The following is an 18,033-nucleotide window of genomic DNA, read 5'->3' as shown; positions in this document are numbered from 1 at the left end:
ATCTACGGAGAGAGCGGGAGGGAGGGAGCAATGCGCAGCACACATTATTAAACTGGTGAATACAGGGTGAAGGCTATATGGGCATTCACTGTACTATCTCTACAACCTCTGTAGATTTAAAACTTTTCCAAAAAGAAGTTAAATGATATATTCATATTCTACAACCCAGTGATTTAAAGAAATAATCAGAAAACCACACACATACTCTGTCTGCACAAGGAGTTTTATCATGGATCAGAGTTTGAAAACACCCTAAATATCCCACTCTTAAGAGGACTGGATAAACAAACTACAGTATGACACCAAAAACTCAACAATAATGACAACAACAGCAAATACCACAAATTTCCCAAGAGTATCCACGTGGAACATTCTCAATATAGACTATGGAAAATGTTGTAACACTGAATATATGAGCCCATTCTACTTGCACGGGAAAAAGACTGCAAAATAACAATGCAAAAAATGTGGTTGTCCTGGAGGGGTGGGGTTACAGATGAACTTGACTCTTCTTCACACTCTCGTTCAGAATCACTTGAAGGATTCCAGATCATCTCATCACTCCAGGGGCGACAGCAAGGAGAGCTTGCATTGATTTAAGGGCCTAGCAGGCCAGGAGGCATGGGTCTGGATTGACTCCAAGAGGGAGGGAGATCCCAGTGGTGATAACTGGCCACAAGGGAGTCCAGCAGAGGGGAAACAGCAGAGGACTGGAGGAGAGGCACACAGACTCTGAGACTTGGTCTCACTCCCTCCAAAATAGGCAAAGGTTGGGAGACTAAGGTGGTATCGGTGAAAAAAGTTAAGTTTCATACACATGTAAAAGCAACTGCCCTTCTACTTTGTTCCACAAGTACCTTTGTAGACTTGGTACCCATTACTACAGGAAATCCACATGGAACACTGAGAACTAGAGTTTAAAGATCTGAGTGGAGGTTTGAATCCGTGCTTCCTGCACGGTCTGGGGCAAACTGTTTAGCCTTTCTGAGCCTATTTTCACTTCCGAAAACCTGGGATGATGATGATTTTAATCATCGTCCTCCCATGTCAAAAGATTGGGTGAGAAAAGTAGCAATTCAGTACTACCAAGACGCTTTGCCACAAGAAACCATGGAGTGGTCAACGTTCAGGTTGATAAGGACAGTGAATGAACTTCATCGGATGGGCAGCACAGAACGCTAGGGATCTAGAAGCCTACTGGTCAGAGGCCCTTCCAGGGAGGGCTTAGGAGGGCAGGAACCATCCTTACAAAGGGAGATGAATATGTGGGAATCCTTGGTTTTCACCATGAACATGCTGCGACTAAGAGAAGGGGACCAGATGATTCCCCTCACACACCATGAGAGAGGCGGAAACTGCACCAAGGCCTAAAACCTGGGGTGGCTCCAGGCCTCCGGATGGGGCAGCTGCGTCCTCCCTGAGCACGAAGCTGACCATGTGCCCTGCACTACTGTCCTAGGTTGGAAACTGAAGAACCACCGGATTCCCTCTTGAAATGCTCGGTTGAACCAGCTGGTAACCACACGAGTAGAAAGATTATTTTGACAGGGAGTAAGAAGCCAGGGATCGGACAAGGTATCTGCCTAACCTGCCGCTGGAGACACGCGAGGAAGATGAGGAGAGAAACATTTTTTCTACCTTCTGAATTCTCCTCCCTGAAACTCACAGGACAAATCTTTCTGGGTTTGGGGTCAGCAAGGAGTTCAGCCTCTCACACTGAGATTCCTGTTTTACAAAAGTGATCTACTCTTAAGACTGTGAAATTGACCCATTTATTTGACTAAATCACTGTTACCCAGATTCACTTAAAAAAAAAAAAAGAATCCACTGCTTTCTACATTGGGAACAATGAAAGCAAGAAACATCGTCAAATCAGGATGTTGAAAGGTAGGTTGAGGACTGGCCACTGAAACTGTAAAAATAATACAAATGCAAACTCCAGAGGTGGAATTCAGGCAATTTATTGCAAACAGGATTACCCCAGCACTCTACCACGTACTGGCTGTGTCACATGCTCTCTCTTCCACATCAAGCAGTGAAAAAGAAGACTTTTCAAAAAGTCACGGGTAGCTAACACCTTAGTGTGTTTCGCAACTCTCATTTACTAAGCGCCGAGTAAAGAGCAGCAGCCAGGTAGTCTGTTATTGCTCAGGGACTGCAGCTTGGACCCATGTAGCTGAATCCATAAGGATGCCTGAGTGATCCAACAGTAGCTCTAGATCCAAAGTGGAAACCAGACAACGCTAGAGTACGCTCAAGAGCAACCACAGGCTCCTGTAAGACGACACGAGATGCCGTTCAGATTCCTTCACGTGACTTTCTCATAAAAGTGACACCGTTCAATTTCACCCCCTCCCTTTTTTGTTTTAAAGAGCAAAAAGTTACCCAGTAGCACATAATTTTCCACAGAAAAGATATAAGTGGATTATTTACTTTTCCAGTGGTGGATTTATGCACTCAGGACTAGTTTTTGATCCCTCTCGTATATATCTGCAGTTTGATGAAAAGCTGCATAGTCTACAAATGCATAAAACCAGAAGGAAGTGATGATGACTCACGCACCTTCTGATGGACAAAGACAGGCTTCATACAAGGAAGCTCTTGAAGGCAGGGATAAAAAGATGGTTACAGCACCACATATGTCTGACAGTAGAAATGGAGCCCCGCTTTCGAAAGCAGCCTCCACAGTTGGGATTATCATTCTTGCCCCAAATTCAGATTATTCAGAAAAACAGCAAATGTGAAAACTTAAGATGTGAAAAGACGTGACTCTACAGAAAGAAGTCCTGGCAAATCAAGTCATAGGGAGGTGAAATGTCATTTGAAAATGCCATTCTTTACTTTGCCTGAGTTAGTGAACTACAGGGCCACTTACTGTTACTAGTGCCTGTATGTCTCCAATTTCTCTTTAAGTTTTAATAACAGTAAATATTTCAAAACAGCTGTTAAATCTACAGTAACAATTTCATCCAAAATTGTATCTCATGAAAAAAAATATTTTTTAAAAGTTCACTCTAGTCATCATCTGTGTGTTTGTATGTTTGAATTTATATATTCAAAAAGTAACTTTACACTTAAGGCAGTATTAGACTGGTAGCAAAACAGGATTCAGAGTCTCTATGGAGAGCACGCTATTGAAGAATCCAAGGCTTTCCTTTTTATACCTCCAAAAAGGTGTCTTTGCATGTGTTGCCTTTTATATTCATAATGGGGCAAATATTTTGGTTCGTATACTGACTGCAATTTCGTGGTAGTAAAAAGTTACAGGTGTTTAGAATAGATGATGTTGGAAAAGCATGTCACACACTCAGTGGGATCTGAAGTTGACCCTGTTTGTTTCTGTTAAATAAATACAGCAACGTGTTGATGGGAAAAAGTGACACTGATGGAACACTGCAAACCAACTATGAACAAGAATGTCAATATAATTCAATCAGAAAAAAACAAATCACAGTAATCCTGAGAAATTCAGTTTGGGACAAAATTGATGTAAGGTAAGTCTGTATTTCTAGCACTGTAAATAAGTAGGGTGTTCTAGAGTTTTCCAGCATTTTACTAGTTTGAATAAAAAACATGTTCAAATTCTATAAAAAGATTAAAACCATGCCTTATATAATCAGCAATTTCACTAATAAAAGAAAATTACATTGCTTTGTTCATTATCTGCCAAATGTAATGTTCTCCATTATTTACATGAAACCATTAAGTAGAAAGCGAAGTTGAGGATCCATTTTTAAAAAGGTATTATCTTTCTACATGTTTTGAAGTCTTTTCTGTCAACCTAGGAGGCTTTTAGAAAAAAGCTAACATATTTTTCTTCTGACAAGTGACTATTTTACAGAATAAGGAAGAAAGTTTCTATAGGAATATCATCCATCATTTTAAGTATTGTTATATAAGGGACATTTCTCTTAGAAATGAAAAGAAAACTTTTAAAATATTAAGAGGCATGTATTTTAAAAATATTCTACATCTATAAGATTTTGTAATTTAATTACTTTGGATTTTTAATATTTCTACATAATGACATTTGACAACTTTTTTTTTTTTTCTGTTTTTCTCTCTAATAGTGAACCAGAAAATATTAAAGTGGCCAAGATTGTTTTCCTAGCCCTTGGAAGACTCAGGAATGCATCCACTTGCACTTTCCCACACGTGAGGAATCTTCAGAGTTTTGCAGCCATGAAGTTAATATGTGGTTTCACAAGGGGAAACAGTGGCAAACCACGCTTGAACTCAGTCATGTTCTGAATCACTTCAGGCTGCAAAGAAAAAAAGTTTTCTCTTAGTGTATTTAGCCTAAAAAGCAGACCGAACAGGACATAAACTTTATTTTTACATAAACACACTAGTTTCTACACTATATATTACATATTATATCTACTGACCTCTCTTCCTGGATCAGTAAGGTCAGAGGGTCTATGCAAACCTATGGTGAATGTCCCCAGTGGGACTCTGGGCCAGAGGGAAGAATCTTGGCTCTCCTCTGGGCCCTCGAGGGCAGGCCCACTGAGGGCTCAGGACCGCTTTGGTGGAGTGGTAGAGGCCAGTGTGCCCACCCGGCAAGAGCCTAATTACACTGCCAGCTTCCTCTTCTTGCAAGTAAATGCCAACCTTTCCAGATGATTAAAATGCACAAGCACCATGGAAAAGGCTGGGATAAATGTGGCTGGAGATGACTCATTGCAGAGTAACACAACTGTTCAAGCTAGAGGACAAGGCGGACAAGAGCAAAGGCTGAGTCTCTGCAGCTGAAAAAGGAAAGAATGGCAACCTGGTCTTTAAGGGAGACCTAAAGTAGATGCCCGAATACCTCGTAACCTGAAATCTCTAGGTCTTATGTGTCCTGGTGAACAAGCTCCTTCTAAGTAGGAAGTCCTCTAACAGGGCAAGCTAACATGAAATTTATATTTCTTACTTGTGGCAAGGCTGGTGCTTGTGACAAATTTATATCATTTTGACATGGGAACTCTCCAACCACAGGACCTATAAAAAACAAAAGGTTTAATGCTTTGCACTTACTGATACTTGTACACAAGAGCAAACAAACAAACAAACACAAACCAGACTCAGCTCACTAAAAATCTGCACCAGGTCCCGTTCATGTACCTTTCAGATCCTTTTAGGGTGTGTGCTCCCAAGGCCTTGTTCGCTTGTCCTGCCTCCTATCCAGAGTGTCCCTAATGATGGTTCATGATGTTACTGTGCTTACATAGCCTTGGCCGCAGCTGCCTTAGTGCCCAGCTCTGACCTCACGGGACCCTAAGGCTCTGGCCACCCGGAAGGACCCAGTAAAACAACCTGGAAGGCCGGGGGAGTAAATGGTCATGGGGCAAACCGTCAAAGACAGGAGATGGGAAGGACAGATAAACTGCTCACCCTTCCCCTGCCACATGCAGTTGTTCCATACAGCTTCTTTGGAGATGCCCTACCAGCACCTGGCCTTGTTTTCTTATGGAGCTGTGGCCAGCTCGGCACTGTGTCCTCTGCTGTTGGCTTTCTCCTTCACTGCCTCATTTCCTTTTTCCCCTTATTTTTGCTTTGACAGAGGAGACCCTGTCTCCAGTTAGTTCCCCTTCTGTGCCCCTTTACTTCCTGGTGGTCTGTAAGGGCTGTGGCTATGGCATGATACAGCTATCGCGTGCCTAAAAACACACTTTTGAAAAAGCCAATACTCAATACTTACAAGAATCCATTTCTCTGGCAAGAACATGGACGGATACCTTATGTCTTCTCGGGGCATCTACTGCCAACATTTCCTGAGTGGAAAGAATAGCAAGGTCACCCTTTTGCCCCACTAAGGAACTTAAAATGAGGTGCTCTCTTAAGACCATGAAGAATCAGTTCTCACACAGTCAGAAACAGTAAAGACGCCTCCCTTTCTTTCCCCTTACCTATAGTATTTCATTTGAACTCCACAAAAATTAGGAGGTAGGCAAGAATTATTCTTAACCCCATTTTACGATGAGAAAAGTGAGTCCAAGGAGATTAAGTGCTCAAGCTCCTACAGCTAGTAGGTACCTGGGCTGGGATTAAAAGCCTAGCCTAGTTCTCATTGGGGTGTGATGCAGGGCTGCACCTACTGATCTGCAGTGTCTGCAGAGACGACGGCCTGAGCTTAGCTAAGGGATGACCACGATGCCTGCCCCCCTAAGGAAAGAAGAAAACTAACATCTCTCGAGTGTCATCTTGTACCAGCCTCTCTCCTATGTTAGCTCACTCGATTCTCTGTAAGCTAAACACCATGATGATTCCTGTTTTAGAGACTCTGACTCTAAAACAAAGAGTCACACAGCTGGAGTCACACAGCTTGGAAGGGCTGGTGCCAGAAGTGAGGTTTGCTTGTTCTCTCCATTCCACCACGTTGCTTTGAGGGACTCCCCTTAGTTACTACCAAGAAAGCCAGGAGCGGTATGTTGGCAGAAGGATCCTGTGGGGAAGTGTCTCCTCACCTTTTCCTTGATGCTGCACCTGTATTTGTCTTTTCCAAAGGGAAAACACAAGTTGTGATGCAGCTTCCCCTGATGCCTCAGCCAGCAGCAATGTTTTGTAACCTCAGAGGAAGAGATCATCAGCAAAGCCAGACTGACTCACGGTTATTTACGGAACAGTTTTTGCAAGCCTGGCCCTGTGCAGCTGCAGTAGAAGCCCTGCTGAGGTTGCACAGCAAGCTTGCCCACGGCTTTGCCAGCTGGCAGAACAGCCTCTTTCAGGAGCTCAGCCCAGGTCAGCCTCCAGTAACATGCAGTGCCTCATCTGAGAGCATCTTACTGGAGTAAAACGCTTGCTTCCAAAGATCTATTCTTGATCCCTTATCACCCAAACCTTCACTGCCCTCTTAACCTGTATCGGTTACAGCAGAATATCCTGTTCAATTTCCTGACCAACTTTGGATAATCTCCATTTTTCTAAAAACCAACCAACTGCAGAAATTTCTTAGAATTTCTCTATTCTAAGGAACACTAGAGTCCTAAGAGATACTTATAGGTATTCTGTGCAAAAAAAAAAAAAAAAAAAAGTGTCCATAGTGACAGCAGCTTAGGAAATATTTTGTTAATCAAAACAACAAATGCTGGGCTAAAGAAATCTTAACTATGGGGTTCTTAGAACTTTTCAAAAGCTAACATGCTCTGTGATTCACCAAGAATGAGAATAAAGAGTAGTCATTCCCAAACGTACATGGTCATGAAACCCTTTTTTCTAGGTACCCCCTACCAGTATCTTGTACCATGGAACATAGCTAGGGAAAGCCTGTTCTAGATTTAGCGTAAGCTTGGTAATAAATACTCTCATTTTTTCAAGACAAGGAAGTCAGTCTTATAACTGCTATTTTCACAAATTCAATAATCAGGTACCACCTGTAACTTCAAATAAATAACAGAATTTGTGGAAGGAAAGAGAAATCTTCATTTCTTCTGGAAACATCACAGTAAGTCATATTAAGTCATCATTCTTTTTGAACACACATAACTAATAATGTCTTAAAATAAATGTCTTAGGAACCAAAAAGAGCTGAACATGAGCACTCTCTTTTGTAGGCAGTTGAGAACAAGTAGCTAACCTCACAAAGTGTAACAGTCTTAAGTAGTAAATCAACACAACTAAAACCCACTGTGTAACACCAAGGAGGAAAACATATTCCGATCTAAAACATTCTGATTAAAATATTTAAAAATCCTAAGATTGAGTATTACTAATAAAGAGATAACGATAGAGACTGTTTAATAAATGCTACTAAGTGCCAATCACTTTACATACCTCATTTCAATGAATACCCTATAATCTCTATTTTGTAAATAAGGAAGCTTAAGTAATTTGGCCAAGGTCACAGAGCTAGCTAGCTGATGATAGGGCTGAGCCCAGAGTCTGTGCTCAGAGGCCATATGTGCTCCTGCTGCTGCCCCACAGATCACTGAGTGAGGCCAGCAGCTCTGAGCAGGGCTCTGGATGGCTGAACAGCCTGGCAGCGGACACGTGTCCTGGAGCCCTGCTCTCACACCCAACTCTGCCCCTCATGGTCCTACGGCAGCTCTCTCTCCACAGACACAAAGACTACCTGGGGTTATATTTCAGAACAGAATCTTATTTTATATATTGTTTTATTTAAAAAATATGTATGTGTTGGGAGTTCCCTGGTGGTCCACTGGTTAGGACTCTGTGCTTCCACTGCAGGGATTATGTGTTTGATCCCTGGTCAGGGAGTTAAGATCCCACATGCTGCATGGTGTGGCCAAAAAATAAAAGAAAAAAAATTAAAAAAAAAAAAAGTATGCGCTTTTGTTACATACATACACACACATTTTTTAAAATAGATTTTATTTTCTCAAGCAGTTTGGGTTCACAGCAAAATTGAGTGGAAGGTGCACAGATTTTCCATATACCCACTGCCCCTTCACAGGCCGAGCCTCCCCCTTGTCAAAATATATATATTTTTAAAAGACTATCACTGGGACTTCCCTGGTGGTGCAGTGGTTGGGAGTCCGCCTGCCAGTGCAGGGGACACAGGTTCGAGCCCTGATCTGGGAGGATCCCACATGCCGCGGAGTGGCTAGGCCCGAGAGCCGCAGCTGCTGAGCCTGCGCTCTAGAGCCCTCGCGCTACAACTACTTAAGCCCGCAACAGGGGAAGCAGCCACCACAATGAGAGGCCCGTGCACCGCGGCAAGGAGTAGCCCCCGCTTGCCGCAGCTGGGGAGGGCCCTCATGCAGCAGCGAAGACCCAACAGAGCCAAAATTTAAAACTAAATAAATAATATTTAAAAAAAAAAGACTATCACTGCAAAAAAGCACAATTCCTCTACACAATGCAAGAGAGCCATGAGGTAAAGAAAATGGTAAATTGCCCAGCCAGCCATGTCCATAGCCAAAATGGTTCAAATCCCATTGCTGAGAAAGGAACATTCTAAATACTGTCTTTTACTGTCAAATTTTGAACCTAAAATTGCTGCTGTCTCTCTTTTCTTATTGCTAAGGTGTTACTGGCTATATGAATACTTGTTTGCACATACAGAGACCAGAAACCTTGTCGTCCTGCAGAGGATCTGGGGGGAGAGTAACTGGTAGGCAGTGCTAAATGACCCTTTTCCTCTATGAAACTATCAGCACCTCCTCCCCAGGGCTATTTCCTTTTCCTCACTCTCCCACACAGCACCAACAGTGGTGAATTCGATCTGATTAGCCTTCACTGTACAATTAATTTCACAAAATCATTCCAATGAGAACTGCAAGCACCACTCCTGTTATAGCAGTTACAACAGATCCCTGAGAAATGACCTTGAAAAGCAGATGACATCCCTCCCAGAGATGTTAGCTGAGGCAGGACCTGAGCTCCCAACGAAAAACCTGGTGTCTGATAAATCAGATATGAACCAGGAGAAGTGGCTAAGGATACTAGATAGGGTATAATTCTAAGGTACTATGGTAATTACGGAGTAGAATTTTGTTCCTTGTCCTAAAAAACAGATATAAAAGTATTTTACACAAATTAGAGGTCCCAATACATTACAAAGAATATATATAGCGCTTTAGGTACAACTCTATTGCAGCATAAATTTTTAATTTCTGCACTTAGCATGGTTACTACACATTATATGCCCACTTAAAATTTTTGCTACCCTTCTATGAATTCTGTTACAGGTGGGGAAAATTTGGATGGTGTAAACCTCTTCAAGCTGTACTGGGAAAACTTTAATGGTGGTGCCTCTCTTTTCTCTTGATGAACTGAACTTTCTCAGTGAGCTCAGGCATTTAAAGCTTACAAATCTGGGACCTCCCCGGTGGCGCAGTGGTTAAGAATCCGCCTGCCAATGCTGGGGACACAGGTTCTAGCCCTGGCCTGGGAAGATCCCACAGGCCGCAGAGCAGCTAAGTCCGTGCGCCACAACTACTGAGCCTGCACCCTAGAGCCCACGAGCCACAACTGCTGAGCCTGCGTGCCACAACTACTGGAGTCCGCGCTCTGCAACAAGAGAAGCCACTGCAATGTGAAGCCCGCGCACTGCAGTGAACAGTAGCTCCCCGCTCACCACAACTAGAGAAAGCCTGCGTGCAGCAATGAAGACCCAACACAGCCGAAAATAAATATAATAATTAGTATAAAAAGTCATTCTACTTTAAAAAAAAACTCACAAATCTCTAGTTTGGGATTAGCAGATATAAACTACTATATATAAAATAGACGAACAATAAGACTATATTCAATATCTTATAATAACCTATAATGGAAAAGAATATGAAAAAGAATATATATATATATAAAATGGAATCACTTTGCTATACACCTGAAACTAACATGACATTGTAAATCAACTATACTTCAATAAACACAATTAAAAAAAACAACTCAGAAGATCTCTGAACACAGTTCAAAGGTGAGTAATCATTTATTTATTTATTTATTTATCTTTTGCCGTACGTGGGCCTCTCACTGTTGTGGCCTCTCCCATTGCAGAGCACAGGCTCTGGACGCGCAGGCTCAGCGGCCATGGCTCATGGGCCTAGCAGCTCCGTGGCATGTGGGACCTTCCCAGACCAGGGCACGAACCTGTGTCCCCTGCATCAGCAGGTGGACTCTCAACCACTGCGCCACCAGGGAAGCCCAGTAATCATTTATTTTTAAAAGGAGCCATAGTGGCAACTAAATTAGTGAAGATGATTTATAGTTGCCAGAGACTGGAAAATAATCTGATTCCCAAGTTCTATTTGTTTTCTTTGCTCTTTCTTCCCACCAAAAGCTCAGCGATGTTCTTTGTGGGCTGGGGCGAGGAACAGAGAGAAGAAACAGAAGGGTAACCTAAACAGGTGGATCTGGAAGCCAGGAAGGGCCACCACGGTCCTCGGTCCAGAGGGAGAGAAAAACAGTACTGGGTTCAATAGGGACTATCTCTCTTTCCTAACAGTAATATGTGTCAAAAATACTTAGGTCCAGGGCTTCCCTGGTGGCGCAGTGGTTGAGAGTCCGCCTGCTGATGCAGGGGACACAGGTTCATGCCCCAGTCCAGGAGGATCCCACATGCCGCGGAGCGGTTAGGCCCGTGAGCCATGGCCGCTGAGCCTGCGCGTCCGGAGCCTGTGCTCCACAACGGGAGAGGCCACAACAGTGAGAGGCCCGCGTACCACACACACACACGAAAACTACTTAGGTCCATAAAAATGCCTTCATAAATCCGGCCTGAATGGGTACAAAGCAGCGACACACAACACAGTGCATACAATATTTCCTTATCAGTCAAAATCTAAACATGCAAATTGAACCTACCTTATAGAATTTGATAATATCTTCCTTGGTAAGTGTTTTTAAATAGGCAACTTCTGTATTATCTAAAAAAGTAATCAAACAAGAATTTACAATATTTTCATTTTAAGTATCCCAGAACACTACACTAAATGACAATATACTTCACTCCAACACTCTTAAGAATCCATCTTTTTGAGTGATCATCTGCTCCTGCAAGTAGTAAGGGAATAAATTTCAAGTAAAAAGTAAGAGGATATCCTGTCTCTCTAGTTGTGAGCTGTTGGGTCTTGGGCTAGTCACTTCAAGTTTTCTGAGCCTCAGTTTCCTCATCTAGAAATTGGGGATAACAACTACTTAACTGACAATAACACAATACCAGGGGCACAGGGCAAATGCTCAATAAGTGGGAGGTATTGGGTTGGCCAAGAAGTTCGCACAGGTTTTTCCGAAACATCTTACGGAAAAACGTGAACGAACTTCTCGGCCAACCTAGTACTATCAACAGTGAATCCAACTGCTAGAAAAATTACAGGTAAGGAAACACAGGCCCAAAAAATGTTACTTGGCTGAGATCTTTGGCTTGTTGGTGTCACAGTGAGAACACAACCCAACTCTTTCTGACTTCTAGTGTAGCTGAGCACACTCCATTGTTAATCTAAGAAAGGCAAAAGGAAGCTGATAAGCAGGACACTTTGGGGAGCACAGTCTCCCAAATCTAAAAGCACTGACAAATTTTGGGAGATCCCTAAAGGGAAATGTTTGAACCCCTGTGCCTCCAGGGCAGCACCTGTCTCAAGAGAGTTCAATTTGCACATTTTCCGTTTAGAGTTATGAGAAATACCTACATATCTGTGCTCAGAGCCTCAGGGGCATACTGAATGAACACAAAAAGTGAAATCAGATTTATTATTAGTGCATTATTATGAGATACAGATAGATCCAGCTCTAGTTCAGAGAAGGAAAAAAAAAGCTAAAGTTTCTACTAGGAAATTGTTGTTACATTAAATAAAGATTCTTTAGAAGTGGTATGCCTCCACCCCCATCCCAAATCATACTGGAACATCACCTACAAAACAAATACCATGTTGTAGAATGGCATCAATGTCCTCAAATGTTTTACTTGCATGCCATGAATGTCGGGGCCCTAATTTTGCCTTACCTCTGTCAAAATTGTATTGCTGGGAGATGATCTCCCCCCAGTATTTAGCACACTCTGCAGACAGTTTCTTTGGTTTGTCTAGTCGACGAATCGCTAATGCTTGGATGTGTTTTTGGAAGGCCTCTTCTGTCATGTCCTCTATGGACTTTTCCATGGTAATTAAGAAAGCTTCCACTCTGCTTTCTAGGTAGTGAGGTGGCTTTTCCGACTGGATGATGAACCGTAAGCCCTGTATGCCATTGGCTCGGCGTGGCCCACTGAAGACAATATAGCCTGAAACGCAAACACCAGCCAGTCAGGACCTTGGCATTTGAGACATGGGTCACTCTTAATCTTTCAAAAATTATCCTGTCAGAGCAAATAAAATCGACTTTAGGGCTTTATATTATTCACCTCTGAAGAAATGAGCCATTACAATATCTTCAGTTCCTAAGGACAGGGCAGAAGAGCTCCCTGAAGAATAGTTAGAAATTTGGAGATAAAACCCTTGTTTATCTTTCAGACTCAATATTCCCAGGCTCCTCCCTGTCTGCTAGTTAATCCCCTTCAATCCATGTTAAAGTTATTCTCATCCCTATGAAATGCTGGACTCATTTTCATCCCCTAACCATTGTCCTAGCTCGGCTTCCTTTCACGCCCAAGTTCCTTATGTGAACTTGCCTCCACTATTGCATTTCTTGCTAGATAACCCATTCCTGGACCAACTCCATTCAGACTGCAAATCTTTAGACCAAGTAACTGAAGGTCATACTTCCACTGTCACCTTGTGAGCTCATACACTACCTACCGTCTACACCTTTCCTAAACAGCGCTCGTGGCTTGCCTTCTCCAGCTGCTCTGCCCCAAACCACACCTCCCTACCTTCAGCATAGCCTTTAGAGTTTGAACACTCTTCGTAGCATTTGCCACACTGTACTACAATGATTCCTTACAGGTCTGCATCCCTGACTAGACTGTGAGCTCCATGAAGGGAAAGACCATCCATAACTTATCCACTTTTTTTTTTTTTTTTTTGCTGTACGCGGGCCTCTCACTGTTGTGGCCTCTCCCGTTGTGGAGCACAGGCTCCGGATGCGCAGGCTCAGCGGCCATGGCTCACGGGCCCAGCCGCTCCGCGGCATGTGGGATCTTCCCAGACCGGGGCACGAACCCGTGTCCCCTGCATCGGCAGGCGGACTCTCAACCACTGCGCCACCAGAGAAGCCCCTTATCCACTTTTGCTGTCCAGCATCTACCACTGTGGTTATTTAAAAAAAGACTGTAAAAAAAAAAAAAATAAATAAATAAATAAAATAAAAAAATAAAAAAAGATTGTTACTTGGGGACACCCGCCCAAATCCTTTTTCATTGGTTATTCAATGTACATTACTGGGGCTTGTTTCTTTCCTTAATTGATCAAAGCTGCCAGGATCTCCAAGGCTTTTAACACTGCCTAGAACTCTGCCGAAACATTTCCTCAACAGACACTTACTGAGTACCTTCTATGTGCCCCAGGCTTGGGAAACAAAGATGAATCAAAGAAAATACCTGCCCCCTCAATGAACCCAAAATTCAGTAAATCTAAGCTTCTGTGGATGGCTTGCTTCCCACCTTGTCACCCATAACAGACTTCCCCTAGCATCCCACCCAAAATGACCTTTTTATAGACTCGTATGTAATGTAAACACAGTATCATCTCCTTAAGAACTGCTCTAATGTCCATGCGATGTTCACTGCTTATCTTCTAGAAGTGGATTCCCCACAAACAGGCTTTCACAGTCTTTCTGAGTAGAGCATGCCTGAAGCATCATGCTTGGGGACTGTACATGCGGAGAATGCTCTCGAGAACAATGGCTGTTCCTCAAGGACTGAGGTGTCCTGCCATCCCCTGCTTCCCCCTCACCCAGCTGTTCCTTGGTGCGCAGGGTGTTGAAGCATGGCTCGGAGATGATCTGACAGAAGAGCTCCAGAAACATGTTCTCCGAGGTGCTCTGCATGTCTGTTTGGTAGTATATCTCGATGCCGCAGTTATTGTGAACTTCATTCCTCTGCTGATAGACAAACCATCCTCCTAGGAAGTTTCAAGAAGACAGCAACACGTTCAAAAATTTATTTAGGGTTTAATAAAGTTACTGTTTTGTTTGGCTGTTATGAAGTTGTTCAGTTCGGTTGGTGTCTTTTGGCAGTTCCAAACTATTACAGTTAATTCATTAAGAATGTGAAACTCAACTTACCCAAGGGAATCCTAATACAGTGATCTGTACTTGGTAGGCCCTCTATAAATACTCACTGACTTTAAAGGGCAAAACACTTATAAAAAACCCATTTTATGACTAAGTATTGATGCTAAATGAGATCCATAGTTAATGAAATCTACAATGTAGTGTACATACTAGATTAGAACTAGCTAATATCTATAAGAACTTCAACAGAAATACTACCTATGTTTTAATAACCATACAAAACAATTTTTAAATGACTAGTTGTGCCGTTATCTACTTAGCATTCTATTCCTAATATTGTTTAGCAACACCCACACTGAAGGTCAATTCACAAATTTACACAAATGTGTACAATGCTCAGAGATGACTTAGCCTAACACCTTACTTTAGAGATGAGGAGACTAAGACCCTGAGAAGCGGGGTGACTTGTCCAAGGACACAAAGTTGGATGGTGGAGAGCTAAGACAAAAACTCAGATACGTTGATCAAGTACTCATCAAAGTTATAAACAGATGGCCATGCTTTATGATCTGACAACTATTTCATGAGCAGTAAATGTGACTAAGCAAATACACCGTGTTTAGTCATTGCCTGATGACCATGTGCTATGGTTGTTGAATGGCAGTTTGTTCGTTCATTCAATCATCTGTTCTTTCAGCTGTACCGAGCAGCTTGTGGGATATTAGTTTCCCAACCAGTAATCGAACCAGGGCCCTAGGCAGTGAAAGTGCAGAGTTCTAACCACTGGACCACCAGGGAATTCCCTTGAATGGCAGTTCCTGAGTCTCCCTCTCTGCCATGCTGCGGTGACTGAGGAACAAGCTAAGTGAAGTTTGAAAGTAACCATTACCAGGTCTGTAATGACTGGCCATGCAGAATAGCAGTGCTGTGCTCAAAGTGTCTTTGAGCATTCAACAGAGAGATCCTGAGGTAATGCTTTATTAGCTACTCAAGTGAGCCAGACACAGACTCCAGCCTTAAGAAATGTATAGCCTAACGGGGGAGATGGAGATGCACTTCAATCCCAATACAAGAGAAGAAGTGCTGAGTAGGTTAAACAAGGAAAGGTTCAGAAAACCTGTGCTGGGGGTTCAGAAGAGGAAGTGATTACTTTTAGAAAAAGTTCAAAGAAAAAAATCAATGCTTCTCATCCCTGGTCTAACATACTTCCCACCATACAGTTCTGAACAATATTGAAAATAATGCTTAATGAGTTCTTAATGAGTGGTTTCAAAGGAAACCACTGTTAATGTAAAAGTAACCCAACATTGCAAACTCCAATATATTATCATCAATTCTTTATATTAATTCCTTATCAAATATGCATGCAATGAATACATGGTGTTATCTGCACCTGTGAGTCTTCTGCCAAAGACTCCTATGCACTCCTAATTCTAATTTACATTTTTTATAAATAAATTTTATTTCATGCTTCACAATCAACATTTCTTTAGTTTTGTGATTTTTTCCCTAACTCTTCTATACTCAATTACAAGTCAATTCCAGTATCATTCTCTTCAAAATAATTGCCTACCTCCAATTTTACCTCTTTGGCACTCCTACAGATAATTTTCCTGCAGAATTATCTACCTCTAGCTATAAATAGTAGAGGATCCCAGTAGATCTTTACCATAAAACTATATATTATCATCCAAGTGACTTCAACTCATCTGTAATCACACACAATATTATGTCAAAGTAGTCCATTACCAAAGATATAACATTTCCACTTACTGTCAGGGAGCTGAACTTCTCTATACCGAACCAGCTGACTTGGAAGGAGAGGTTTTGTATGAGCATGTTCAATAAGGGTGTCTTCAACCATATGCATAATTCCTAATGCAGCCTGTGGAAGAAGATAGGTCACAGCACATTACAAATCACAAACGTATCCTGATTAGATAGTAGCCCATGCAATATGAAACAACATGCTTGTGAAACAAACTAACCTAGTTTATCATAAAAGTGGATTTTTAAACCTTAAATACATTTGATCCTGTTCAAATGGATAAAAACTGAACTCATCAATTTGCAATAGAGTCAGTATGGTAGTAGTGAAGAGAAACAGAGACCCAGACAATCATCAGCACTGATCTCGATTCTGGGGAAAAGGCACAGCCAAAGCTGGAGAGGTATTGATGATGGAAAGGTGGTCCCACGTCAATGACCCACACCAGACAACTGGGGCTATAGCAAAGCAAAGGAGGTAAGCATGAGGCTTTATTCTGAATAAAACTGACCTGGGGAAGAATACTGTCTCAGCCACTTATTAGCACCTGACCTTGGCATATTGTTTTGGAGGCAATATAACAGAGTGGTAGAGAGTGTGGGCTTTTAAGACAGACTACCAAGGGAATCTGGAATGCTTTCCACGTGCTAAACACTTAAGAATATACTATTTAATTTAATCCTTATAAGTAATTTTACCGATAAGGAAATTGAGCATAGAGAGATTAAGACGTTTTCAGAAGATTACATAACTTGTAAGCGGAGGAGTCAAGGTTTGAATCCAGCCTGATTCTACACCATGTGCTCTCATCCACTACACAGTCCTGCTGTCCTACAGAGTAGGGATAATTATTCCCATTTCCGTCAATGATTGCACGAGGCAGGCAAAAACAGAGGAGACAGCTGTGAAAGTAGGTCCACAGTTAACCATGATCATTCTGCTCCCCCTATACCCTCCCCTACCTTCCTGCACAGGGCAGGGAAGCCTGAGTCAACACTAATGTGCTTATACAGCCACACTGTGCTGGTTAGTTAGTAATCTTAGACCAACTAGGGTAAAATTTTCTCTTGCACTGATGCATAAAAGATTATTGCTAAAACCTCAGTCCCGCACCTGCTTTGTTATGTTTCCATGGAGAAGGGCTTCAATGTGCAGCCGTGACAGGAGCTGAGGTATGAAGGCCTTAAGGCGAGGAAGGGTAACATCTGTAAACAAGAGTAAGAAATAGTAAGCTCTACCTATAAGGTTTTCTAAAAAAAAAACCTCTGAGATAATTTGAGATTTACAGAAGAGTTGCAAAAATATTACAGGGAGTTCCCATACGCCCTTCACCCAGTTTTCTCTTACGTTAACATCTGTAACAACCATAGGATGATGATCAAAACTAAGAAGTTAACACTGGGACAATACTATTAACTAAAATACAGACTTTATTTGGATTTCAGGCTTTCCACTAATATCCCTTTCCTGTTCCAGGATCTAATCCACAATCCCACCTTGCATTTAGTTGTCATGTGTCCTTAGTTTCCTCCAATCTGTAACAGTTCCTTGGTCTTTCCTTGCTTTTCGTGACCTTAAGTTTTTTTTTTTTTTTTCCAGTACGTGGACCTCTCACTGTTGTGGCCTCTCCTGTTGTGGAGCACAGGCTCCGGACGCGCAGGCTCAGCGGCCACGGCTCATGGGCCCAGCTGCTCCACGGCATGTGGGAT

At 42.3% G+C, this 18,033-nt stretch overlaps 1 protein-coding gene across 2 annotated transcripts in view; it reads right to left on the bottom strand.

The window, feature by feature from the left end:
* Positions 1 to 204: 204 nt before the first annotated feature.
* IDE (insulin degrading enzyme) overlaps positions 205 to 18,033 on the bottom strand; it is a 108,210-nt gene continuing 90,381 nt past the window's right edge. For both annotated transcript variants that reach the window (XM_024739535.1, XM_024739536.1), the window contains exons 18-25: positions 17,438 to 17,529; positions 16,330 to 16,441; positions 14,277 to 14,444; positions 12,395 to 12,667; positions 11,257 to 11,318; positions 5,687 to 5,759; positions 4,919 to 4,986; positions 205 to 4,262 (exon numbers count right to left, since the gene is read on the bottom strand). In XM_024739535.1, the coding sequence (XP_024595303.1) occupies positions 4,167 to 4,262; positions 4,919 to 4,986; positions 5,687 to 5,759; positions 11,257 to 11,318; positions 12,395 to 12,667; positions 14,277 to 14,444; positions 16,330 to 16,441; positions 17,438 to 17,529 (944 nt within the window). In that variant the 3' untranslated portion in view covers positions 205 to 4,166. The remainder of the gene's footprint in view (positions 4,263 to 4,918; positions 4,987 to 5,686; positions 5,760 to 11,256; positions 11,319 to 12,394; positions 12,668 to 14,276; positions 14,445 to 16,329; positions 16,442 to 17,437; positions 17,530 to 18,033) is intronic.

This window comes from Neophocaena asiaeorientalis, unplaced genomic scaffold, assembly GCF_003031525.2.
Source record: "Neophocaena asiaeorientalis asiaeorientalis breed wild unplaced genomic scaffold, Neophocaena_asiaeorientalis_V1.1 scaffold597, whole genome shotgun sequence".
Lineage (NCBI taxonomy): Eukaryota > Metazoa > Chordata > Mammalia > Artiodactyla > Phocoenidae > Neophocaena > Neophocaena asiaeorientalis.
The sequence above is the reverse complement of the archived record's forward strand: the minus strand, read 5'-3'. Positions and strand labels throughout refer to the sequence as shown.